Here is a 27,518-nt window from a genome sequence, read left to right as displayed (position 1 = left end):
CGTAATTCTGTTCTTGTGTGGTAGACCACAGTCCTTTTCATTTACAACTGACACATAGAACAAATACGTTTCGACGGAGGGGTGTAGAGCCCTCCAGGTGTTGTTGGACTCTAAATCCCATCAGCACTGCCAGGCAACCTGGCTAGTAGTTGAGATTAATGGGAGTTAGAGTTCAACAACATCTGCAGGATCATAGATTTTCCATCTTTAGTTTACCAGCTATCGGGTAGGGATGGAGGAGAAATTCCATTAAGTTTGCACTCTATCAAATTCACACCTTACAAAGTCAAGTGAGAAACATCTTTGAAAATTGCACTTTTCTGAATTTGAAATGTAGTTGCTCCAGCCAATGTTTACAAAAATGCATGTATTAGGTTAAAGGGTGCATTAAAATGACTATATCAGTGAAAATAATGCACTATATTAGGATGAATTGCTTGCAAAAAACGTGTTCATTTGTCAAAACTACATCAACGTGTTTGCTGGGGAAAATGCATTCTAAAAAGCTGAAGTATCTTCATGAGAGGTTTTTCTTTCTTTATTTTTGTTAGCTGCATTTCTAGAGCAATTTGAAAATTCTCATTTTTTCCAGTCTTAGAGAACTGAAACTCATAGATCCTTCCATCCCTATTGCCAGGTAAGCTTGTCAAGATCTGCTAATAGAGAAATAGGCCAACCAGAGGACACTTAGCCTAGGCCTCCCTCAAACCTGGAGTGAGGCCTGACAGGCAAACACATTGTGGTGCTGTCATAAAAATAACTGCAAGTGAACTGTGGGGAAGTATTTTTTGGACCCAAGATGGGAAATTTACAGAATTTCCATTAATAAGTTGGTTATGAAACGGAACACAGTGTTAACTTCCCCCGATATGGTCCCTTCTGCAAGCCATTTTCCTCAGATGAAGATTCCTAGTGTTGAAGAGCACCAGGGTGTCTATTTTCCTGACCAGGTATGAATGTCCACACATGCTGAGGCTGTGTTGGAGGAACTTGTAATGAGACTTGACTCTAAATTCTCAGTCATATTAGGCACTGCAATCCTCAGTTGGATATGGAAAAGGAATTCAACATTGGGCAATTGACCACAAGGGGAAAAGCTCTCTGTATCTACTTTCCCTCTCTCATGGAACTTACCCGCTTCACTCCCATGCTCTCCAGTTTCTCCTCAAGGGTCTCTTCCAGTATCGGCCGGAACTGTTTCAGCAAGTTTGGATTCCTCCTCAGTGCTTCTAGAACCCTCTTCTTTCTGTCCAGAGTATCTTCCAGTTCTGTAGTGAAACCAATGGCAAGAACCAGAAAAAATCTTAAGCAATGGTGGCAAATCACCAGCCTGTAGGTCAGCTCTGGTCCCCAAACAATCTTTCTTTGGGAAGGGGGACCAGTGGGCAGCTTTGCTGAATGGAGAGGAACTTCTCCACACACCTTGACAGAGAGGAAAACTATGTTCAGAGTGATCATCAGAACTGCTTAAAGGATTCTGGCACCTTAGTATGCTGCCATAATTTTCATATCCCAGCATAAGGCTGACACCTAAACATTTGTTTCAGGCAATCAGAAATATGAAAAAATTTTGTGAGCACAGCCAATAACATTGAGACCAGCATTACTCTTTGCAATACTGCCTAAATTATCAACTTCTAATTACAGTCGTACCTCAGATGTTGAACGGAATCCATTCCGGAAGTCCGTTTGACTTCCAGAACATTCGGAAACCAAGGTGTGACTTCTGATTGGTTGCAGGAAGCTCCTGCAGCCAATCAGAAGCTGCGGAAGCCACGTTGGGCATTTGGGTTCCAAAGAATGTTCGCAAATCGGAACACTCACTTCTGGGTTTGTGGCGTTCGAGAGCCAAAGCGTTCAACTCACAAGGTGTTCAGGATCCAAGGTGCAACTGTATTCTGCCACTGAATGAGAGCTTGCAATACTTTATTCGTTTGCTATTTGAAGGGGGGCAAATAGGGTTCTAAATATATAAAGTAGGCCTAAAACCCACCTGCATCCTATGGCAGCTTGACAGAATCCAATTAATTATTGTTATAATCAGTAATATGATGCTTATCTGGAGGTAACAAACTAAAGTTAAGAAACCGTCCATCAGTGAAGTGCGGTCCTGTGTAATTAGCCAGGGTGGGGTGGGCTATGGGGAGGGGGAGGTTGTTCCCTGCGCAAGGGGGTGTCTTGGGTTCCAGAGGGAATGGGCCAGCCATTGGTTTCTGGAGACCTATAAAGGTTCACTATTCAGGTTGGACTTTGGACAACAACGGTATCTAGCAGAAAATTGGACAACTGAAATTGGTGAAAAATACCTTCTTCAGTAGATTCTTCTGATGTTTCTGCCTTAGGAACAGTTATTTCTGGAAATTAAAAACAGTAACTTAGAAAAAGGCACATTATTCAAATTCCAGTTGGTGGAACTCACAGTTCTTACACATTAGCATGGCATTTAAGCTGTACAGTTTCATTTATCCCAGAAAAAAAATTGATTTGTAGTTTTGTCCATATGGAACTTGGGAGCAAAACACTGGAGCTCTCGAGGATCAGCCAGAATCCCTCAGATTAGTTACTGTGCATGCCTATTTCACATCTCAAGATCGCACAAGTGCTTAAATGTGCTGTATGCTTGCAGTGCTGAAGTATACAAAACAGACTGGGTTTTTTGTACACGTAAATTTGTATGAGTACATATATGATCTAAATTGTATTTATAGTGTTCAGGATGATAAAAACTATTCAATTGTTATGGAGCGCATTAAACATTTCAAAAGACCTCTAGGAATGAAATCACTGAAAAGTTGCTGGATGATCATGGAATAGCTTTGATGAGAGCCAGTGTGGTGTAGTGGTTAAGAGCGGTGGACTGGTAATCTGGTGAACCGGGTTCGCATCTCCATTCCTCCACATACAGCTGCTGGGTGACCTTGGGCCAGTCACACTTCTCTGAACTCTCTCAGCCTCACTCACCTCACAGAGTGTTTGTTGTGGGGGAGGAAGGGAAAGGAGAATGTTAGCCACTTTGAGACTCCTTCGGGTAGTGATAAAGAGGGATATCAAATCCAAACTCCTCCTCCTCCCACTGGATTGCATATTTTGAGGTTAGAATTTTGAGAGTAATTTTATTATTTGCAGTAATAAATCAGATTTTCTGCTACTGTTGGACTGCATATTTCAGCACAAAGGAAAACCCTTCAATGCTGAGTTCCAAGCAACTTAATGATCATTCCAGAATCTTCTCATACTTCAGTTAAGTCCCATTAATTTTAACCAATTGAATTATGAACTGGGGGAGGTTTAAATGTGATTATAAATCCTTTAAATGTGATTATAAATCCTGGTGCAAGTGTACAGTACTTTAACACGTTCTCAAGTTCTACAGCATCTACACGTTACCAGTTCTAAGAATGTGTAAATGAAAAAAATGCATTCTTTCTCTGTTAACCACTGCCTCCCCTCCCCTCTCCTCCTATGTATCAAAGTTTAGACTGGAAGCTCCTTGGGGCACAAACCTGACCTCTTGTACTCTGTCAGATATCATGCACACTGAATCAACAACAATAACTGCAATTATTGTTCACTCTTCCTTTGTGGCTCTACAATTCAGTGATTAATTTGACTGCAGTATCTGTCACTGAGTGACAGTATACTGGACTCTTCCAACAAGCAGAAGAAAAGAGAGGTTGCTCTCATTCCAAAAACAAGAATTCTTATTGTCTGCTAAATCGCTGGAGATAAAGACTTCCGTCCCCTTAGCAGCATAATGAGGAAAAATTGACTGTAGTAACTCTCCCTCACAGATGTGCTCTAAGAATAATTCTTCTTTTAACTCTGCAAGTAGACTGCAACCTTAGAGCCACTATTAATCACTAATCCTTGATGTGCAGTTTGTACTGGGGCTGCAAGAAATCTTAGTTTCCAGAAAGCAATCTGTGGTTGTCACTATCTATAACAGCAAATAACTATGGAATCAATTGGGTCTTCCTTTGCTTCTGGGCCTCAGTTCCAATTTTAATTCCCACAGACACCAAAATCAGAGGTGAAATGTTCAGAATGACCTTAGAAAAAGAGCTGGATGATTAACTTCACTGTGAGCTTTTGAATCAATAGATATGGCTATTACAGAGTTTCCTTATCTGCCTGCCTAAACCTGCCCAGTTTTATACAGTTTGTCAAAAGAGAAAAAGAAGCATCTAGTGTTCACTATGGAAATTCTTTCAGTCTAGATTTTGACCATTACCTTTAGGTTTGCTAGAAGACAAGAGCTTAATCTGCAAAACAAAATACGTTATTAAAAGATCAGTTTTATTTACAAGATTTAGGAACTGCTTACTTACTGTGAGTGTCCACATAATCAGGAAGAAAGCAAAACAACTGAAAAAGGAGCCCCAAAGATGCACTGTATTCTTTAGGCAGGGTAGAGATGGGGAACCATTGGTCATGCTGGGCTGGATGGGAGTTAGAGACTAACAGCTTTTGGAGGGGCACAGCTTCCCCATCCCTGTACCAGGATCTCATTCAAAGTGGTCCTCTGGTATAAGCCCTACTATCATATTGTCACGGCCACCCAGATCTGGTCCCAGCTCACAAGAGACCTCACTCCGTTGCAGCTTATTTACAGGAAAAGTTTATTGAAGATTTCTGCTTCTCATACAGTTCAGCATTGTGGCCGTACGTCTGCCACGTTAGACCGCTGAAGTCCCCTCTGACTCCTCCCCTCTTCCGCACCAACTTAATAGCCTGGCTCTAGACCACCTCTTCCTCTCCTTTCTTTTCCGCAGGGTCTTCCTGCCCCCCTGGGTTCCCTCTCTCCGTGACTCGCCTGAGGCTGAATCCTCTGCCGCCTCTTCCCCCCTCTTTCTGGCTTTAGGGCCGGGCTCCTCCCCTGAGCTCTCTCCACTTCCGCGCGCCTCTACGCTTGAACTTGGCGCGCGTACGTTGCTGCTGACCTTTCTTTCGACCGCTACACCACCCCCTGCTCTGCTCTCCACCCTTTCCGGCTGAACACCCTGCTCCAACCCCCTCTCTCTGTTCTCTCCTAATCCTGCTCCCTCCGAGAGGCTGACGACTCCACCCCCTTTACTCCGTTCCGGCTGAGACGTCTCTTGCTTCCTCTGTCTTCCACTGGGCTCCTCTCCGCTTCTCCCTTCTCCTCCCCTTTGCTTGATTAAGGTAACCCCCTTTTGAGAATCCTCTGACTCGCTGCTCAGACTCGTGGATTCCCTCAGAATTCCGTCATCTTCTTCCTCATCCTTCTGCCCCTCCTCCCACTCGCTCTCCGTCTCCTCTGTCATCTCCTCCTCTCTCCCAGAAACCCTGACATCCATCCCCCCCTCGAAGCCCCCCCTTCCCCCCTCCCGCTCGCCGGGGACCGGTTGTGGAAACTGCGGCTCTTCGGGGGTAGGCTCAGGATACAGGTCGTCTACGTCAATGTTCTCTGCTGGCAGTTCTGTGTAAGTGTATTCGAAGTCGGGTTCTTCCCCCAAATGCTTCTCAGTCTCTGCTTCCATCGCTACTTCCTCCGGTGCTGCCCGCCAAGGACCTATCAGCCACCTCTTACGCCATTCCTCCTCTGGCTGCTCCTCCCACCAATAAGGGGTTTCCGTGTCCACCCCCGAGCACGATCCCCTGGGCGGGCTTGATTCTGGTGTTCTTCCCTCGGGGGAAGAGAAACCCCTGAACGTGCTATCTGACAATGTGGGTGTGAAAAGCCAGTCATCAAAGTACTCAGCTGGCATGGGTCTATGTGGGAAAAGTGCATGGAACTCTTCTTTCAAAAGGGGTTCGTCTAACTCGTAGCCTGGCACCCAACTATTAGCAGCGGCTGGTGTGCCCTCCCTGGCGAGAAAATATTCAACTCCCTCCTCCCCCCATCTCGAGTCCAGTATCTCTGTGACCTCGTTAAGAGGTTCTGGTCTTGGCGATTCCCCCCTCTCAGGCGCCCTCCTACGTGGCTCTGGGGGTGCTCCTGACTCTTGAAACCTGTGTGGGGTCTTGTAGGGAGTGAGCACCGACCTATGAAAGACCGGGTGCACCCTGGAACCTTCCGGAAGGGCTATACGAAAAGCCACCGGATTGATCTTAGCCTCAACTTGATATGGCCCTAGCTGCCTGTGTCCTAACTTCTTCTTGGCCAATGACCTGGCCGGCATCGCGTGGGCTGCTAACCACACCCAGTCCCCAACCTGGATGTCCTCTCCCGCCCTCCTGTGCTTATCGGCCTGCACCTTATACGCCTGTTTTGCCAGCTCCAAATGTCTCCGCAGCTCCTCGTGCACCTCTTGCAACTCCGCTGCAAACTGGTCGGCATCTTGAGGCCCCCCCCCTCCTGGTGCCGCAAATCTCGGGAAGGTTCTGGGATGACGGCCATTGTTCGCGAAGAAAGGCGTCACCCCGGTGGAAGCGTGTTTCGTGTTGTTGTAGGCGAATTCAGCCATCGGCAGATAGTCCACCCACGCCGCAGGTCGCTGGTTGGCGTAGCACCGCAGGTACTGCTGCATGATCGCGTTGACCCTCTCCGCTTGACCGTTGGTTTGTGGATGCCTCGCCGATGTCAGGTTGATTTTGACGTGCAAGATGCCCAGAAGCTTTCGCCAGAAAGTGGAAACAAACTGGCGCCCCCTGTCGGACAAGACGGACTGCGGAAGTCCATGCACTCTGAAGACGTGATCGATGAAGAGCTTTGCGGTCTGTTCTGCCGTCGCCACCTTGGCACAAGGGATGAAGTGCGCCATCTTGGTGAACAAGTCCACCACCACTAACACCGCCGTCTTACCTCTGGAGCTGGGCAGGTCTGTAACAAAGTCCAACGCTACCCTCTCCCATGGTTGCTGCGGTGTCTCCAGCGGTTCTAGCAATCCCGCCTGCTTCTGGTGCACTGGTTTGGACCTCTGGCAGATATCACACCTGGCGACGTAGTCCGCCACCTCTCCTCTCATCTGGGGCCACCAAAAGTCTCTAGCCACCAACTCCATCGTCTTTTCTTTGCCGAAATGGCCTGCACTAGGGGCGTCATGCAACTGTTGCAGAACCTTGGCTCGAAGATCGTCGGTGGGCACGTAAAGGGCACCCTTACGAGTCAAAAGTCCATCTTGTAATTGAAACTCATCGTTGTGTCGCGACCCTCCGCGTAGCTCCTCCATCTTAGACTGTGCAAACTGATCCCTTTGCAACGCGCGTCGCACCGCGTCCAGGTCGACTGCGATGGTAGCGCACGTCCACGCCTGCGGTGCGAAAATGTGCTTTGCTGCGATTGGAGCTGCTTCCTCCAAGTATTGCGGCTTTCGGGACAGCGCGTCTGCAATAACATTGGAGTCTCCTGGGATGTATTCTATTTTGAAGTCGAAGTCCGCAAAGAACTCCGCCCAGCGCATGTGTCGCTGGGTCTGCAACTTAGCCGTCCGCCAATACTCTAAGTTCTTGTGATCCGTGCGGACCTGCACCGTGTGCTTGGCTCCTATTAAGAAGTGTCGCCACGCTTTGAAAGCTGCATGAATGGCCAACAACTCCCTGTCCCATATGGTATAATTGCGCTCCGTCTTGCTGAGCTTCCGGGAGTAGAACGCACCCGGTCTCCAGTTGCCTTGTGAATCCTCTTGCAAAAGAACGGCCCCAACCGCTCTATCCGACGCATCGGTCTCTACCCGCATGGGTCTGCCGGGATTCACGTGGAGCAGCTGCTCTTCGGAGGCGAAAAGACCCTTAAGCGTCCGGAAGGACCGCTCCGCTTGTTCGGTCCAGACGAACTTCTTCTTCTTGGAACTGAGGGTGTCAGTGATCGCCGCCGTCGCGTTCGCAAAACCTTTAATAAACTTGCGGTAAAAATTGGCAAAGCCGATGAACCTCTGGACCTCTTTCCGATTTCGAGGGCTTTTCCAGTCCAACAGCGCTTGAACCTTAGCCCTGTCCATGGCCAGTCCCTCGTCGGACAACTTGTAGCCAAGGAAATCAACCTCTCTGACATCAAACTGGCACTTTTCCAACTTGGCGTACAGCCTGTGTTCCTTCAGCCTCTGCAGGACCTCCCTCACGTCCTTATCGTGATCCTCCGGCGATTCCGAGAAAATCAGGATATCGTCGAGAAAGCAGACACACTTCTTGTAGAGGAGACCTGCTAGCACGTGGTGCATAAATGCTTGAAAAACGTGGCTGCCATTTTGGAGGCCGAAAGGCATGACTCTGTATTCGTATGTGCCCAGAGGGGTGAACATGGCGGTCTTCCACTCATCTCCTTTCCGGATGCGGATGAGATTGTAAGCTCCACGTAGGTCCAGCTTGGTGAAAATCTTGCCCCTCCTGACGGTCGCTAAAAGGTCGTCAATCTTGGGCATGGGGAAAGCTTTGGGCTTAGTCAAGCTGTTGATGAACCTGTAATCCACTATAAGCCTTTTTTGGGGCGTGTCCTTCTTCTTCACAAAGAAAACAGGGCTGCCTCCCGCTGCTTTAGATTCCTGGATGAAACCGCGCTTGAGGTTATGGTCTATGAACTCCCGAAGCTCTTGCATTTCGTCCTCCGACATGGAGTACAGCTTGGCAGCAGGCAATTGCGCCCCTGGCACTAAATCAATCGCGCAGTCGTAAGGTCTATGAGGCGGCAACTTGTCAGCTTCCTTCTCACAGAAAACCTCCAAGAAGTCCTGGTACTTGTGAGGCACTGTTTGCACCATACTCAGATGCAATGGCTGCTCAGCTTCTCCTCCCTGATCGGTCTGAAAGCAATGCTGAGCACAATACGATGAACAAAAGTTGATCTGCCTCTGGTACCACGCAACCGCGGGACTGTGCCTCTCCAGCCAACTCATGCCTAACACGATGGGTGTGTCCGATAAGTGGGTGACATTGAAACTAATAAGCTCTCGATGGTTGCCAATCTGCATCATCATGGGAGGGGTTTGCTGCACCACTTGCCCCCCCAGCAACTTCCTGCCGTCCACCGTGACCACGTTCAGAGGCGTCGTTGCAGGCAGGAGCGCCATGTTGTGCTGCTTAACGAACTGCAGTCCCATGAAGTCGGCGTTGCTTCCCGAATCGATCGTTATTGGAACCTCAAGGAGTCTCCCATCAGGCAACTGGAGTGTTGCTGTGAGCAGAACTGCCGGTTTGGGAGGCAAAGGGTCCACGCTCTGCAGTGATGCTGGGGGCTTGTCTACAGATCCGCCTGGCTGAGCCCCAGTAGCTCTGCTTCCAGCCAGGCACTGTCGTTTCCCTGAAGCTGCTCCCCTGGTTGCACCTCTGCTGTTACAGTTGCCAGCGCTGCAGTGTGCTTCTGGAGCCTCTGGGGGCACTCTTTCGCCATATGGTGCGCACTGTCACAGATGTAACACTTCCTGGTTCCTCTAGGAGGCTTCGCTTTGGCTGCACCAGGGACAGGGCTCTGGGATGGCTTCTGAGCCCTAGCACCACCAATCTCCATTGGCTCCTCTCTGTCCTTCCCCATTGGCGAGGGGTGCGCACGGCTGAAGTCCCTGTGCCCAAAAGGGAGAGTCCTTGCTTGCGCACGCGCTTGGGGCCCGTCCTCCTCATGCCACGGACGCCCCTCATGTCGAATTCCAAGAGCTAAAGCCCGTTGCACCACGTCTTCTAGGGTCTGGGGTCTGTCCCCCCTAGCGATCTCATCCTTGATGGGGGGGCTCAATCCCTCCCAAAAAAGATCTCTGACCGGTTTACTGTCCTTTGGCCAATCTAAGGCGGTGAGCAATGCAAAAAATCTAGAGTGGTATTGGCGCACAGTCGCTTTCCCCTGCCTCAGCCCGTGCATTTGACGGCGCGCAATGTCCACATCCACAGAGGATTGAAAACAAGAATCCATCGCTTTGATGAACGCAGTTGAATCGCGACGGGCCGGTCCATCTTCGCGCCACAAATTGCGTAGCCAAGCCCTGGCCTCCCCATGCAGGTGCGAAACAATGAACCCCACTCTCTCCTCCTCATCTTTAAAATCGTGACGGAGTAAGTGCAGTGCATATACAACGTCCGCTCTGAAATTGGGATAGTCTTGCAAGTTGCCATTAAAATGCGGAACTAGGGCACCCCCCCTCCGTCCAAGCGCAATGCCCTCCGCTCTGGATCCTGGGGCCCCCGCCTTGTCCGCGCGCTCCCACCTTGCCTGCAAATCCTGGCACGTCTTCTCCAAGTCGTCATTCTTCTTCTGCGAAGCAATGACTGCCGATGTGAGAGCGGTAACCTGATTCCGCAATGCAACCAGCTGCTCCTCAGCGCTCATGGCTGCTCCCGTTCGTGAGCTTCGCAAAAAAAAATTTTTTGCTTTCAGAGAGGGGACTTACTGTCACGGCCACCCAGATCTGGTCCCAGCTCACAAGAGACCTCACTCCGTTGCAGCTTATTTACAGGAAAAGTTTATTGAAGATTTCTGCTTCTCATACAGTTCAGCATTGTGGCCGTACGTCTGCCACGTTAGACCGCTGAAGTCCCCTCTGACTCCTCCCCTCTTCCGCACCAACTTAATAGCCTGGCTCTAGACCACCTCTTCCTCTCCTTTCTTTTCCGCAGGGTCTTCCTGCCCCCCTGGGTTCCCTCTCTCCGTGACTCGCCTGAGGCTGAATCCTCTGCCGCCTCTTCCCCCCTCTTTCTGGCTTTAGGGCCGGGCTCCTCCCCTGAGCTCTCTCCACTTCCGCGCGCCTCTACGCTTGAACTTGGCGCGCGTACGTTGCTGCTGACCTTTCTTTCGACCGCTACACCACCCCCTGCTCTGCTCTCCACCCTTTCCGGCTGAACACCCTGCTCCAACCCCCTCTCTCTGTTCTCTCCTAATCCTGCTCCCTCCGAGAGGCTGACGACTCCACCCCCTTTACTCCGTTCCGGCTGAGACGTCTCTTGCTTCCTCTGTCTTCCACTGGGCTCCTCTCCGCTTCTCCCTTCTCCTCCCCTTTGCTTGATTAAGGTAACCCCCTTTTGAGAATCCTCTGACTCGCTGCTCAGACTCGTGGATTCCCTCAGAATTCCGTCATCTTCTTCCTCATCCTTCTGCCCCTCCTCCCACTCGCTCTCCGTCTCCTCTGTCATCTCCTCCTCTCTCCCAGAAACCCTGACACATATGAAAGGTTCTCTTCATCAAAACAACTTGAATAGAAGAATCACAGTGTAGAACAAGGGAGTTTAATATCAGGGGAACATTCAAACATGCAGATTGCCACCTGTTATTTGGCAAGAGCAGCAGCATGTAATTCTGCTTATTGTGCAGTTTGAGTCTTAGAGCAGAAGCAACAATCTGCTTCAAAACAGGACTCAAAACTCTTGTTGAACCTGAGCCCCAAGAGGTGAACAGAGTGCTTCTTACAGGACTGAAGGCAGGAGACCATATTCAACTTACTGTTTTCTCCTGTGACTGGATGATCTTGACCTGTTCCCTGAGTTGTGCGCTGAGCGATGCTATTTGCTGCTTGCTGTGCTCGGCCATTTTCCATTGGTCAGAAGACAAGGAGGCCCGTAGTCTCTCATTCTCACCCTTCAGCTGAGGAGATAAGAACAAACTGATTAGAGATTTGGGCATGAGGACCCACTGCATGAAGGTAGTGATATTGTGTGTGCAGGCTCTGCCCTCAGCATCCAGCACAATGTATACACAGAGTCTGGGCATGTAATAGTTTGTTGCATTGTATATGCATAATCTCTGTTTGTGTATCATGCTCTACACAGGTGTGGGCAGATTCTGTTCCTGTTTGGACACTGACTGTACACCATTACAATGTTTGAACTCTTAATGAGAGTGAAACATATATTCTTCAGCACACTCACCTCTTCCTTCTCCATCTGGTGTTCCTTCTGAAGATCCCTCAGTTTCCACTTCCATTCTGTTTTCTGATAAATTAAAAACAGCAACAACCTCAGTCTTAGCCAAACTTATTTGTACTCACCTAGCCCTACTGAAGAGGCTCCTCATGAGGCCGGAGGAACATCACCTGGCTGTGGGGCATGAAGGCCGCTCCCCACAAGGACCTTTCTACCTAGCCTAGGGGGCGGGCCCCAGACTCACCCAGCCCTATAAAAGAGGCTCCTCATGAGGCCGGAGGACCATCGCCCAGCTGTGGGGCGTGAAGGCTGCTCAACGGCCCCATCTTTTTGTGCCTGCTAAACAGCTGTGTCATGCTTATGATATCTTATTTTCTTCTTAATTATGCTGTTTTAAATGTGCTTTTTATATTTGACTTCACCTACCAATGTCTTCTTTTGAAATGTTTTGCCTCCTATTGTTAAACCATGTTGTATTACTGTCAGAGCACAAGGGACATCAGCATAAGTGACTCCACAACAATCTATCTGCTGTCATCATTTCCCACTTCCCACAATAGTTATATAGCTTAGGTTTTATGGTTTGGCTCCTGGGGTGGGGCTTAGAATGTAATGGACTGCAAAAATAAGATTGTACTCTTAAGTGTCTTCCTCCTACCCTGTTATATTCTACAAGCAAGAGATGATATATTGCAGAGCTCACAACCACCACATCTATGCTCACGGACCTGTTGCTCAATCTTTGCCTTCATCCCCTGTAGTTCCCTCTGAGTCTTCTTCCATTGCTGCTGCTCAGGTGACTCATCATCCTGCAATGTCCCCAGATTAGAGACCACTGCACTCTTGCCTTGTAGTTCCTGCAGCTTCTGGAGGAGCAATAAGTGGTACATGTAAACACTTTGCTGGCAAAGAGCAGCGGCCAGAGCTATTAAGGCATCTCTCAGGTAGGCTAGGTTTCTGTGCCATATCTGATGGAATATAAAAAGCAGAGTTTTCATGTAAGTTGGGACTTCCCTATGTAGGTATGAATACCTGTTGGGAGGAACACCAGCTTCTTGCTTTGTGTTTTATTATCTTGATTATTATCTTGACTAGCTAGAGTGCAGATATTTCCCACAAACAGGAGCATAACCAATCACATGGCTCTCCACTTTCTGCACTTGTCAATGGTGATGGAAATTCAGCTAAGTGAACAAGACCTTGCAAAATTATCCAGGCTATTTATAACCAGAAAAGTGCATTCTACTGAATAATCTCCAGAGAAGGATGGAAATTTTGGCGACACACAGGGCACCACATTACCAAGCTCCATCCATGCTCAAACAAAGTGATTCATCCTTCTCTAACATAGGGAATTTTACCATTCCTTGAAGAAAAGGCCCTGCTGTTCTTTTGTGGTAATATTTAAAAGCAGCATGCCTGTTTATTGAAGGCTGTGACTGCCCTGAATGTTCAAGGGAAAGAGAAAGTTGTGCATTCGCCTTACCCCCTCCAAGGCGGAATTCTTGCTAGCAATGTCCTTGAATTCAGTGAGGAACAGGTGCCGGAGGTCTTCCATCTCCCTTTGAAACTTTACCCTCTCCTCCTCCTTCCATCTCTCAAATTTTCTTCTGCTTTCCTCTTCTCTTTGCCTCATGTGCTCTGCTTCCTATCAACGAAACAACAAGATCCAAAGCTGGAAATAAGCTGGTTAGAAAAGACAAAAAGTTGTGGCTATGGAATGATTTGACAGCATTTTCCAGAAATCCCAGTCATTCAAATGGAAGTGGAAATACTCCAAGCAAAGGGCAGGACAGTTCAATTCTTACCCAGCTAGTTTAAGCTGGATATTCAACATGGCAACAACCAATAGCTTGCAACAGTGGGAGGGGGATGAATGGAGTGACAATGACCTGCGCAGACAAGTTGCCCTATCAAATATATTAAAAGTACAGTCTTATTTTGTTTAGTCAAAGCTAAGTCCCACTGAGTTCAAGGTGTATGATTGTTGTACACAGGAACATAGGAAGCTATCTTATACTGAGGCAGATGGTCCATCTAGCTCAGTAGACTCTGACTGGCCATGGTTTCAGATAGAAGATTTCCCTACTTGGAGACACTAGGAATCGGACCTCGGATCTTCTGCATGCAAGGCAGATTCGCTGCCATTCAGCTACAGCCATTCCCTGATATACGTGAGGCTCACAAGGAATTCCTTTCCACTGGTTTATTGGCCACCCCACTGAACAGCAGATACCCAGGCCAAGAGATTGTCTGAGATGACTGGCATTGTTCTGAAGGACTTCCATGTGCCTGCAAATGTTTGCCCTTCAGGGTCCCCTCACACCTTCATAGCGTGCATGCTTCTGCGATGGAGGCAACTCACCTTTGGATTTATTTTTACTGGAACAAAAGAAATATTGTCAGGTGGGTATTTTTTTTAAAAAAAGGTTTTGTAAATTGCTGTTTTTAATCTGATTTGAATGTCTTTGTTATTTTACTTTTTACTGTGTAAATCACTTTGAGTCACTACTTTCAAAATGCAAAAATGGGACTCAAATATAACAAACAAACAAACAAACAAACAAACAAACAAACAAACAAACAACAAGCCTCTTCCCTTCCAGCTGCCGTGGTGCAAAAGTGCATTATCAAGAGTTTCGCATGCACTGCTTTCACTTTGGCTACAAACAGTTCATTGTAATTCAGCAAGCTATGAGGGCTTTGGCTTTTGTGAGTTCATACCTGAGCCCTGCTTTGGCTCTCAGCCTCCAGTTGGGCATGGGTCTCCTTCAGTTTGACCTTCAGTTCTTCAATCTCACTTTCCATTTGTACCACTTGTTTCTTCTTCTCCTGCTCTATTAAGTTCATTCAGAAAAAGGCACAGTTAGTTATGGCGTCAATTGCAAACATTTTTAATTGTGTATAGGAAGGTACCCAGGAATGTAAGATGATGATGATCAGTGCTTTTTTATTTTTTTAAAATGTTTAGGGGTACTCTCATTTTCCTACTCATATTGAAATACTGCCCCTCAATGAGGCCAAACTTAGATTCACAAAATGTTTAGGGATATGCGTACTCCCGCATTCCCCCAGAAAAAAGCACTTATGATGATGGTAATGATAATGATAAAGTAGTAGTAGTAGTAGTAAGAATAATACTCCGCTCATCTGGCTTGGTTTTCCCAGCCTGAAACTCTATTTTTCATTTATCTTTTACTTAAAACATTGCTTTGTATGTCAGGAAAATAATATTTGACACAGTGAATTAACATGGGCCACATTTCAATCCAGTAGTAAAATGTGTTTAGGCCTGTTGATTTCAAAACACACCAGCACAGCTAGCGCTATAATGGATTGTCATCATAAATTATAGCGGGACCACTGCCCTCTGCTGGACAAAACCATGCCCAGAGCTGAATTTCCTCTAGGTTTGTGGATTTTGTTTTCCTCTCATTTTGTGAACTTCCTTTACCACCTCAATAGTATGTGTGTGGTATATTAAGCAGTTTTCTTATGCTTCCTAGAAGTATTTTGTTCCCAGTCATAAATCCAAAGGTGTACCTCAGAGAATCTCATGCATATTATTTGGTGAGGTAAATCAATTTGAACAAAATGTATTTGTCATGTTTTAATCTATATGCTTTATGGCTAACCTTATAATTATGTGAGTATGAAGTATACCCTTCTGAGGTGGGGCAGTTATGGTTGCATGATTGTATCCAGATTTGCAGAATAACATCTTAACATTTTCCAAAATGCTGGATGTAAGTACATTAATTTCTGATGTTGCCAGTATGGCTCAGAATCAGTTTATATGTGAAACCATTCAGAAAAAAAATGATAGCTACTGAGCCCCTTATTTGTAGATAATGGGCAAGCTAAACAGTTTGTTTCATTATAATGATCTTTTAATGTAAAAAGAAATCTCTCCAGATTTTCTACCCACAAATGAGTTAAGGGAAAGAAAATGCCTGAATGCTTAATTAGTAACAAACTACTGGGTATCAACCTGTATATGGAGAGAGGCACTGAAAAATCAAATGTTTTTACAGTTTGATTGAGCCAATGGGCCCCTGATGGTCTCAAATAACACTTCAGATCAGGGGCAGTAACTGTGCTGTCCTGCAGATGAACTGTAACATCCATCACCCTTGACTACTGGCCATGCTAAATGCAGCTGATGTGTGTTTGAGCCCAGCAAAATAAATTTGGGCAGGAGCACTGCATTCACTACCCCTGCTCTAGGCAATCTGGAAAACAAAGGGTCCCTTTGTGTTAGTTAGTTAGTTAGTTATTAAATTTAACAAGGACAAGGAAAAGAAGAGAATGGGGAAAAATATGAAGTAAAATGCACTTGTTTCATCAGTGCAAAGATTTCTGTTTGTGCAACACAACTCCCCCCCCCCTCTGTCAGTTTGCATTTCTTAGTACAGAAACTATTGATCTGATGTGTAGAGATCTTTCCTATTCTAATTAATTCAAGTGGTCTCTGGAAGCTTCCCTGTGTGAAAGAAACAAGCAGAAGGTTCATGATGTTTCGGTTATTCCTTCAGACGGTGCTTTTTTCTGGGGGAGGGGGCAGGGGTACGGATACCCTAAACACTTTCTCTTTCTATCTCTCTTCCTTCTGGTGTGGTGTTCTGTATATAGTGTTAAGGTTTAGACTTATTACCGTGGTACCTCTAGTTGCGGACACGATCCGTTCCGGGGTGCCATTCACATCCCGAAAAGTCCGCAACTAGAGCGGCGCTTCTGCGCACACATGCACGGTGAAACTTGGAAGTATACACTTCCGGGTTTGTTGCCTTCAGAAGCTGAAAAGATGTAACATGAACCTAACGCGACACGAGGTATAACTGTATAAGTTATTGTAAGTTTAAGTTAAGTCTGCTGCAACTGGATTTCTTATGGACGGTGCCAATCCTGAATATATTGGATTTGCAACCATTATGCTCATTTGTCTTCAGTAGCAGTAAAGCTCTGCTGCATGAACTATTAATTGCCTCTGGTTTATTTTTGGGGAATCCTGCAACTTGTTTAAGTTTTCACTCTGCTAACTATCTGTTGGAGTTCTGCTCTGGATCAATACTGAGTAGATTTTCTATGACATTCTCTTCATGAGTGTGCTCTCCACATTCCCCAAATGTGCTCTGGAGCATTGGGGAACTCCCAGAACAGATTTAGAGGGCACACAGGGCGTCCTGTGAGGAGGGGAAGGGGGAAGTTCCATTGCACAGCTAAAAGTCCTTGTGCTGAAGGAACAACCACACTGAATAACAATGCCCTCTGTATTTCGGATCAGTTATTCGTTATTATGGTCCCCATATGTTAGTGCTTATTTATACTGCTGTTTTAAGACATATATAATTCTTATCTTCTGTGCTGCTAAAAAGAGGGGGGCGGTATTGTTGGTTTCTTTTTGTATTTGTGATATTTTTAAGACACTGTAAAGCAATTAGCAATTATTATTAGTCTTGAAATATGAAGCAGTACATACCGTATTTTTCGCACCATAGGACACACTTTTTCCCTCCTAAAAAGCAATGGAAAATGTGTGTGCGTCCTATGGAGCGAATGCAGGCTTTCGCTGAAGCCTGGAGAGTGAGAGGGGTCGGTGCGCACCGACCCTCTCGCTCTCCAGGCTTCAGGAAGCTATCCGCTAGCCGTGGGAGACCCAGCTCTCCCACGGCTAGCGGAGCGCTGCATCAATCCCGAAGCTTGGGGCGTGCGGAGCTCAGCGCGCCCCAAGCTTCTGGGTGCCGGCAAGGTCTCCGCTAGCCGTCTAGACCTTGCCGGCACCCAGAAGCTTGGGGGCGCTGAGCTCCGCACGCCCGGAGCTTCGGGATTAGCGCTCCGCTAGCGTGTCTAGGCTGCGAATAGCAGCCTGCTTCCCGGAGCGTCGGGCGCCCTGAAAGCAGAGCGCCCGGCGCTTCAGGGACACATCCGCAGCGTGGGGAGCCTTGCAGGAGTTCCCCACAGGGCTCCCCACGCTGCGGATAGCAGCCTGCCATCCGGCAGGTGGGGCGCCCTGAAGCAGAGCGCCCCTCGCGCCGGACAGACATCCGCAGAGTGGGGAGCCCTGCAGGAGTTCCCCACAGGGCTCCCCACACTGCGGATAGCAGCCTGCCGTCCGGCGGGTGGGGGACCCTGAAGCAGAGCGCCCCTCGCGCTGGGCAGATATCCGCAGCGTGCGGAGCCCTGCAGGAGTTCCCCGCAAGGCTCCCCACGCTGCGGATAGCAGCCTGCTGCCTGGCGGGTGGGGCGCCCTGAAGCAGAGTGCCCCTCGTGCCAGGCAGACATCCGCACAGTGGGGAGCCCTGCAAGAGTTCCCCACAGGGCTCCCCACGCTGTGGATAGCAGCCTGCCGCCAGGCGGGTGGGGCGCCCTGAAGCAGAGCGTCCCTCGTGCCAGGCAGACATCCGCAGAGTGGGGAGCCCTACAGGAGTTCCCCGCAGGGTTCCCCACGCTGTGGATAGCAGCCTGCCGCCTGGTGGGTGGGGCGCCCTGAAGCAGAGCGCCCCGCGCGCCAGGCAGACATCCGCAGCGTGCGGAGCCCTGCAGGAGTTCCCTGCAAGGCCCCCCACGCTGCGGATAGCAGCCTGCTGCCTGGCGGGTGGGGCGCCCTGAAGCAGAGTGCCCCACGCGCCAGGCAGACATCAGCCAGCCCCACAAGCTCGGGGGACAGCAGGGAGGCACAGCGCCACTATCCCGCTGTTCCTCGACCTGGTTCGGTTTCCCTGACCTGCTTTGGGGGGGGGGGGAAATAAAGGGAAATTTTTTTTCCTTTATTTCCACTCCAAAAAACTAGGTGCATCCTGTGGTCCGGTGCGTCCAATCGTGCGAAAAATACGGTAATGAAATAACCCTCTATGCTCACCTGCTGCAGTGACCTCTGGGTGTCTGCGCAGCATGTGGGCTTGAAGAAAGGAGTAGTTCATGAAGGTCTTGTCACAGAATTGGCACTGGAGAAAGACAAAGAAAAGGATAGATAGGTCACACGCTGGCCTGGTTGACACATCAAGGTAAGCCAGAATGTGGCTGATCATGACTGCATGAATGTGTTGGCTCCCAGCTAGGAACTCACACTGCTCTCCCTCCCCCTCCCTCTCCCCCGGGCTTTTAAGTTAGCCTATGAGGACACCTAAGCCAGAGTTTGGCTTAGCCTGTCACTCAGACCAGGGATCAGGGTGAAGATGCCTCCTTCACGACCATGACCTGTAACTGCAGGACAAACTTTGGCAACAGGTCAAGGAGAAGAAACCTGAATCACGATTCTGGATTTAGACCACACGCTAAGCCAAACAAACCAGGAACACATTCATACCACATATTGAAAGCACTGTGACACCTCTTTAAACATTTGTGGCTTCCCCCAAAGAATTCAAGATGCTGTGGTTTGCTAGGGGTGCTGAGAGTTGTTAAGAGATCCCTATTCCCAACACAATTCCCAGAGAGCCTTGGGAAGGGGGATTGACTGTAAAATCACGGAAAACTATGGAGGTGAAATAGGGGTTCCCCAACAACTTTCAGCACCTTAACAAATGACAGCTCCCAGAATTCTTTGGGGGAAGCCATGACTCTTTAAAGTGGTATCATGGTGCTTTAAAAGCATGGTGTGAGTTTGGCCTATGTGCCCATGAGTGTCCTTCTTTACAACCTTGACAGCTATCACATAGACCAGGGTTAGGCAACCTAAGGCCCAGGGGCCAGATGTGGCCCAATCGCCTTCTCAAACCAGCCCGTGGACGGTCCAGGAATCAGCGTGTTTTTACATGAGTAGAATGTGTCCTTTTATTTAAAATGCAGCTCTGGGTTATTTGTGGGGCATAGGAATTGGTTCATTTTTTCCCTTTAAAATATAGTCCGCCCCCCCCCCAACAAGGTCTGAGGGACAGTGGACCAGCCCATGGCTGAAAAAGGTTGCTGTTCCCTGACATAGACCTAAAAAGCCAGAGGAGGTGCAAAGCATTCCACTAGGCCAACTCCAAGCTTAATGCAGGACCAGATGCTCAAACTAAATCTGAATCATGAGCTGTTTGTGAACGGCTGCTGAAGTACTAACACCCAGACAGCTGTAACCTCCCCCCTCACCCAATGTTTGCTAATCTATCTTTGCTTCTGCAACCACAATCAGGCAGATGAGCTGGAAGAAAAACAAAGATCATTCACATTTCCTTGACAGGCTGCTGACTGAAAATCCACAGTGCATAATGCAGCTCCGTATGTTCCAGCTGTCCCTATTTACCAAGGACAATCCTCAGAAAACAGAAGGTATTTAAGCAGAAACTGTCAGGGATGTTGTAGTTGCATCCTGCATTGTAAATCCTGCACTGAACAGAGGGGTTGGACGAGATGACCTGTGGTACAACAGTGCTCAGGCGATCTCTCCAAATCTGTGTTTGCGGGTAGAGAAACTTGCAGGCTCAGTTCACCAAATTTCTCCAGTATCTCCAGTACCTTATCTCCACCCACCACCTACAAAGTTTCCCCTTCTCCTTTTGCTGCCACTGCAAATATTAGCAGCAGCAGCAGCAGCATTGGCAGAATGGACACCATTTTACATCCTCATCAGTCCCCTGGATCTAACATCATCCTGGAGCACTGTGGGGCTAAGGTTGGCCGCCAGAACAAAATGGAGGAGAATATCTGGAGAAAATTCTGCTGGAATTTTTATTAAAACTAAATCATGCTGAGGGGATGGCAAAAAGAAAGATCTCAGGCATTTTTTCTCAGGGAAGTGCCATCTGAGAAGTTTGGGCTTAGCTCCACCTTCAAGGTCTTTTCCTACTTTCCACTCAATGCACCCACCCAAACAGCAAATAGGTGGGAGCTACCACCGGCAGTATCCCTGCTGGGAGCAGTCTGTGCATCCTCATGTAGGAGCACATTCTGGGAGAGAGGAGGGGATGGAGGCGACCCTGTTGCTGTCAACTGACAGGAATTGGCCCAGCCTGGGCCCATTTGCTGCCCTAGTCTGGGAGCTGGTATAGCAAAAGTGCATTTTTGCCCCACCACCTACCCTTGCTGGCATGAGCAGCTGTGTTGCTGATGCAGTGGTGGCTGTGCCACTGTTATAATCATCCACTGCTGGTGTGACACATGGCATGTTCTGCCCATGTGCATATATATGCACACAGAAAAGTCCACTAGCTTCCCTTCCATCCCACCAATAGCTGTCTATCCCAATAATACACGTATGCTCAAATACTTCCTACAGCATGCCATTATGGTTAGGATGAGGCGGGCGGCAGGGGGAGGCATACTCCAGCAATGATCCTTACTGTGAGAGCAAGGCTGTCCTAAGTACCCATGTGCGTCCCTATTTACAACTAGGGCTGGGCGATATACTGGTAAATTGTATGAAACTGGTATGGCGTTCTGATTGCAATACCGGTTTCAGACATTTTGAGCGGGTGATACATTCTGCTGGCCAAGGAGCCATGATGTATTCCCAGCTCAAATTGCCTGCAAACAGCAAAGGCACAGACAGACAGGCAGACAGAGCCCAAAAGGGTTCTGGGCAAGCACTTTCTCCACCTCCATCTGCCTGTGCCTTTGAGGAAGCCCGCTTCTCGGGCTCACATGAGCCAGAGCAGTATGGGGGCTAGTTCAGCTGGAGGCAGGAGGCTTTCCGCCCCCAGCTGAGCAGTTTAATGAAGCCCCTGCCCTTCTGGCTCAGATAAGGCACAGAGGTATTGGGGCTTGCTCCCATCGTTCAGCTCAGACACTGAGGTCCAGCTCTGAAGGCCTTCTGGGGGTTCCCTCACTAAGAGAAGTGAAGCTACAGGAAAGCAGGCAGAGGGCCTTCTCAGTAGTGGTGCCCGCCCTGTGGAACACCCTCCCATTGGATGCCAAGGAAAGAAACAACTATCTGACTTTTAGAAGACATCTGAAGGTCTCCCTGTTTATGTTTGATGTTTTATCGTGTTTTTAATATTCCGTTGGGAGCTGCCCAGAGTGGCTGGGTAAACCCAGCCAGATGGGCGGGGTATAAATAAATTGTTGTTGTAGTTATTGTTGTTGTTGTTAGAACTGGGTGATGGGAGGAAGAAGCATCCAAGTTACATTCCAGACATCATGATATATCAACATAACATGGTATTTAGCTGCTGATATAGCACGATGTTGAATACTAGATATCAGCTAGCCCTAATTACAATTATGAAAAAACAAAAAAAAATTCCTTCCAGTAGCACCTTAAAGACCAACTAAGTTAGTTCTTGGTATGAGCTTTCGTGTGCATGCACACTTCTTCAGATATCTGAAGAAGTGTGCATGCACACGAAAGCTCATACCAAGAACTAACTTAGTTGGTCTTTAAGGTGCTACTGGAAGGAAATTTTGTTTTGTTTTGACTATGGCAGACCAACACGGCTACCTATCTGTAACTACAATTATGAAAGCTGCACAGAAAGCATGCAGCCATATCACTCACCTTGTGGTAGTTATTGGCCCCAGCTTGCAAGAGCAATTGCTGCGTGGCAATCATCTTTTTACGCCTCCTGCTCTCTTCCTTGACACCCTTCAGCTCTTCTGCTTGCTTATCCCAGTCCTGCTTGACGCGTTTGAGGTCTTCCAGGGTCGCTTGGTGTTGCTCTTCCTGAAGGGCCAGGCTCATGCTCAAGTACTCCTGAGAGTGCAGAAGGTACTCGATGGTCAGCTGGGCCATCTTGAAGACCTTCAAGAGCACAGGGTCAACTGGCTGCTGACAGTAGGGGCACTTTTCTGCATCGAGGTTGCAAAAGGTGACGCTGTTGATGTTCTCCTGCAGAGTGGCAAGGTCCAGCTCGCGAGCCACCCGCTCCACATCGATGGCACTGAACCGCCTCCAGTCGATCGCGTCTCGCCGCAACTGGAATTTAAAGGCGGGGACCATGCTCGGACCGGCGAGCATGTTGCCCAAGAGATGGCTGCTGCTTGGGAAGTTCACAGGAAATGTGGAGCCTGGCATACCTGCCCAATAACGATGGTGTGCAGACAGTTGTGGTGGGTAGTAAATATTAGCAACGAAAGGCTGGGCAATGAAAAGGATACAAGATGAATTAGGGCTGGAACAAAATGGGAGCTCATAGACTACACTTGTGTACTTGAAGCAGACCCAAAACATGTACGAATGTAAGAAGAGCCTGCTGAATCCAGCTAACCTAATTCACATCCTATTCTCAGTGGCCAAGCAGATCCCCATGGGAATCTCTCAAGCAGGACCTGAACACAAGAACCCTCTTCACTCCTGTGGTTTCCAGCAATAGCTATCCAGAAGCATTACTGCTTCTGACCCTGGAGGCAGAGCACAGTCATCATGGCTGATAGCGACTGGTAAAGGTAAAGGTACCCCTGCCCGTACGGGCCAGTCTTGACAGACTCTAGGGTTGTGCACTCATCTCACTCTATCGGCCGGGAGCCAGCGCTGTCTGCAGACACTTCCGGGTCATGTGGCCAGCGTGACAAGCTGCATCTGGTGAGCCAGCGCAGCACACGGAACGCCGTTTACCTTCCTGCTGGTAAGCGGTCCCTATTTATCTACTTGCACCTGTGGGTGCCTTCGAACTGCTAGGTTGGCAGGCGCTGGGACTGAACGACGGGAGCGCACCCCGCCACGGGGATTCGAACTGCCGACCATGCGATTGGCAAGTCCTAGGCACTGAGGTTTTACCCACAGTGCCACCCGCGTCCCACCAATAGTGACTGGTAGTCTATGTCTAATGCTCTTTTAAAGCCATTCTAGTTGGTTGCCATCACTGCCTCCTGATGGAGGGAGTTCCATACTTTAACTATGTTCTGCATAAATAAGTTATTCCTTTTATCCATCCCGAATCATCCAACACTCTGATTCATTAGATGTTTGTGAGTTCTAGCATTATGCTAGAAGGGAAAATGACCTTTTCTCTATCCACTTTCTCCATGCCATTGATTTCTATCATGTCACCCCTTCTAGTCCAGTGGTTCTCAACAGGTTGCTCCATCCTCTTGGTCATTTTGGCTGCCCTTTTCTGCATAGCCTGCAGAACTGATTTCCTTTTATATTATTCTACTCAGTCCTCGGGCACATGGGGGAAGTCAGTCAGTGGAGCAGGAGACCCTGAATCTCAGGGTCATGGATTCAAGCTCCATGTTGGACAAAAGATTCCTGCCCTGGGGGTTGGACTAAATGACCCTCATGGTGCCCTCCAACTCTACAATTCTATGTTTCTATATCACTTTACTTATTACCATACTAGATGGTTAAATAACCACAGATTAGAAACAACTACTAAGATTTCAAATAAGTGAAGAAAATAGCAAGATGAATAGGTGAGCAAATCAAGGTGACTGCTGTTTATAGCTGAAATGTTTGATTCATTCGCTATTAAATTCAAAGTTGGCTCTCAATATAGGCTTATCAAGAATATAGGCGAGGGTTCCAGCTTCCATATAAAAGACATTCCTGTACTCAAACAACTATAATTTGAGTTGTGTTGATTCCTACTCAAATAGAAAATGCATGAGAGTCACTGAGCTTTCAGCTCTGAGGACTGAAAAAATGAGGACATCTGATATGGTACTCTTATTATAACAATTTGCTTTCAACATTTAATTGCCACAATTACAAAACCGCTTACAATGTAATCCTAGACATGCTTATTCAAAAGAAAGTTCTATTATGCTCAATGGGATTTACTTCCAGGAATGTGTGCATAGGATAGCAGCCTCTAGGGGAAAGTGCTGTAAAATGATACATACCATTTTTTCCAGTATAGAAATGCTGTTCTGATCTATCTGGACCCCTTGCTTATTCACAACAGACAGTTGTGTTGTGCAACGGTGTGTTACTAGGTGTGTCCTGGCATGATGGTAACAGGACTCCAAAGTTTCCCTCACAGCAGCACAAATATACCATAGCTAAGCAGCACGCTCCAAGTGGTTAAATATTCATTCTTGGCTTTGTATGTATTTGTTTGCAGCTCCAGTATGAGCAAACAAGGATCACAATGAACAACTAGGTGATAACATGTGTTCTCATCTGCCAGCAAAGCTGCTCTGCATTCTGCACAGGACAAACAGGCCAGTCTAAATATGAAAGACTAAATGGACACCAGTCTGACATTTGAAGTGGCAATATTCAAAAACCAGTGGTGGGACAGTTCAACCTACCAGAATACTCTGTAAATTACCTTAAAGTAGCCATCCTGCAGCAAGGGAAATTCAAAGGGAGATTGCAATATGAAACCACTGAATTGAATGAAAGGGTTCAATGCTATCACTTGTGGGCTGAACCGAGACAAAGGATTTTAGCATATTAGAGATGTTAACTGCTTTACAAAGCGTGGTGCCTGTGCCCTCAATAATTATTTGTCAAGTCCCACTGTTAAATATGGAATTATTACTCTCTGTACTTTTCCGCTTTTCATTTCCCTCTGACTTCACTTTTAGCAATTTCCCTCTACCTGCCCCACCCCCCATACCAAAACCTCAGGATAACACTTCATGCATCTGATGAAGTGGACTGTAGTTCACAAAAACCAAGTGGCATAATAAACGTGTTAGTCTTTTAGGTGCCATAGGACTCCTGGGGCGTGTACAGCCTGCATAATAATGTGCATTCAGTGCTGGATGCAAGTGCCTTTTAGGGGTGCTGTACACACAATGTTGTCCCAGTGTCCCACACTCTTTGCCCACCTGAAGCACATTCTGCTGCAATGGTTACAATCTGCTTTGTGCTGGGAGTGCACTTCTCAAGCACTTGCTGTTTACCTGTGCACAGAGAGAGCGCTTTCTCAGGTCACCTCCTGTTGGGGCAGACCTACTGATATTGCATGTTTAACTTGCCTATGAACGAAAGGGGCAAAATGTACAGGTTGATGTAATCTTCAACCAGGCCCTTGGCTGATTAACATTCTAAAGCCTTTTAAATGTGCCTGTGGGAGGAGGGGGTTGTTGTTTTGTTGTTTCTGTTTTAACTATTTATTTGTGCTTTTATCTTGTATTTCTATGTTGTGAACAACCCTGAGATCTTTTGAGTGGTATAAAAATCTAATAAATATTAATAGACAAATAAATTTTCTGGCAGCTGCTGAAGTCCCAGGGGCCCTGTCAAAAACAAGGCGGCAAGCCACATTGTAAAGCATCATTGGTGGTGCTTAAACAGAATTACAGGAAGCTGCTTAAACAGAATTACAGGAAGCTGCCTTATGCTGTCAGTCTATCAGTCCATCTCACTCAGTATTGTCCACATGAGTTTTTCTAAATCTTCAGTCCCCCATAAGTTGTGGGGTTACGACTCCCATCGTCCCTGATTAAGAGGTCTGAGGGTCTCCAGTTGTTTTTGGACTACAACTCCCATCTTCCCTAGTTAGCAGGACCCGTGGTCAGGGATGATGGGGATTGTCTTTCAAAAACAGCTGGAGATCCAAGTTTGGGAAACACTGGTCTACACAGATTGGCGTGAGTTTCAGACAAGATGGCAAAGATTGAATCTTCGGTTTTCTGCATGCAGTGCAGATGCCCTAACACTGAGTTTCTGCCCTCCCCCTACCTTTTCTCTCACACCATAGAAGAGAATGGCCTTAGTAACATGCCTCTCTTGACAACCCTCGACAACTTCTCTGGAAAATTGCCCCTGGATTTCCAAGGGCTAAGAACCCCGGATGCCTCCGAAGAGAAGGATGCACAGGGCCTTGCTGGTCGCGGAATGTCGAACTCCCCCCCCCCCCCGCGAATTTTGGCTAGCAATTTCTACTCGGGCAGTTTCAAAACTGAACAAGGAGCAATGCCTTTTCTCCTCCTCCTCCTCTTCCTTCCCTCTTTTTTTTTTGGGTGGGGGGTGGGTGGGTGGCAGGCTACTTTATAACGAGCATGCCCCAACGCAGCGCCCCTGCTTCCCTTCCCAGTAAACCAACTCCCCTTCCTGCCACGCAGCCCCCATGTCCTCCCCTTAGCCGCTTCAGATTCTCCAGTGAAGTTTGCAAGGAATCGGCTTTTGGAGAAAAGTTTGCTAGGCGGGCTGCAGGCAGGAGCAGCTGGGTGGACAGCGAGGGAGGAGCTACTATGTAGATTTAGTTCGCTTGGTCAGCTCAGCTCCTTAAGTTTCCAGGCTGGAGGTTCCTGCGAGTGTTTGCAATTTAACAAGCCACTTCATCGGCTGATGTTTTCCTGAGCGGTGGGAACATGCAAGAGGGAAAGAAGGCGAGCAGCAGCTTGAACAAAGCGGAGCTGGTTAGTCCCACCTCTCTGCATTCCTCCTCCTCCCCCTCTTCCCTCCCTCCTTCCCTCCTCCAACTCTCTTGCCACAGAGCTTGCAACGTTTCAGTTCTTTAGAGTACCAAACAAAGCAAATCCTTACCTGTCCCCAGGGCGCATGTTTTGTGGCGTGGGGTTGGGAACTGGGCGCGTGCGAGAAAGAGAGAGATCTAAAGCAGCCTGGATTTGGAGGCGCAACTCTCTCCGAGCTGGAATCTTCCTTCTCTCCTCCCACCCAGGAAATTCAACACCATCCAGCAAAGCGCTGGTTCCCCACAGCGACGAATCGCCTCGGCCTAAATGCACAACATCAGGCTGAAGCGGGAGAAAGCAGCTCCAGGGCTTTGAGCGCAGAGAGCTGCTCCCTCGAGGATGGGGGAAAAAAATCGCTGCGAGGCCGTCCCCAAAGCCAAGCCGTTGCTGTAGTAACTTCTAATAACACCCTACCTGATTTCCCGTTCCCTTCTTGTTTGGCTTTGCTAACGCAGAAAGAGGGAGGATCAGGTAATAAAAGTGCATTAGAGCATCGATGCTCAGGGGGTTATTAAGCTGCCGTATGTTTGATAACAAAACTGCCTCCC

General features: G+C 48.0%; 1 protein-coding gene across 3 annotated transcripts in view; it reads right to left on the bottom strand.

Moving 5' to 3' along the window:
* DZIP1L (DAZ interacting zinc finger protein 1 like) overlaps positions 1–27,301 on the bottom strand; it is a 34,401-nt gene extending 7,100 nt beyond the window's left edge. For 2 of the 3 annotated variants that reach the window (XR_014168182.1, XM_081910376.1), the window contains exons 1-11: positions 24,442–25,096; positions 22,157–22,735; positions 18,599–18,683; positions 14,464–14,576; positions 13,226–13,387; positions 12,468–12,605; positions 11,746–11,808; positions 11,321–11,461; positions 4,232–4,262; positions 2,307–2,354; positions 1,135–1,268 (exon numbers count right to left, since the gene is read on the bottom strand). Coding sequence is in view for 2 of the 3 variants with exons in the window: in XM_081910376.1 (XP_081766502.1) it covers positions 1,135–1,268; positions 2,307–2,354; positions 4,232–4,262; positions 11,321–11,461; positions 11,746–11,808; positions 12,468–12,605; positions 13,226–13,387; positions 14,464–14,576; positions 18,599–18,683; positions 22,157–22,735; positions 24,442–24,444 (1,497 nt within the window). In the remaining variant the exon portion in view is untranslated. Of the gene's footprint in view, positions 1–1,134; positions 1,269–2,306; positions 2,355–4,231; positions 4,263–11,320; positions 11,462–11,745; positions 11,809–12,467; positions 12,606–13,225; positions 13,388–14,463; positions 14,577–18,598; positions 18,684–22,156; positions 22,736–24,441; positions 25,097–27,040 lie in introns of those variants that run through there. The other variant, XM_081910377.1, reaches the window with a different exon arrangement.
* Positions 27,302–27,518: the final 217 nt, after the last annotated feature.

This window comes from Podarcis melisellensis (assembly GCF_964234715.1).
Source record: "Podarcis melisellensis genome assembly, chromosome: 5".
NCBI lineage: Eukaryota > Metazoa > Chordata > Lepidosauria > Squamata > Lacertidae > Podarcis > Podarcis melisellensis.
The sequence above is the reverse complement of the archived record's forward strand: the minus strand, read 5'-3'. Positions and strand labels throughout refer to the sequence as shown.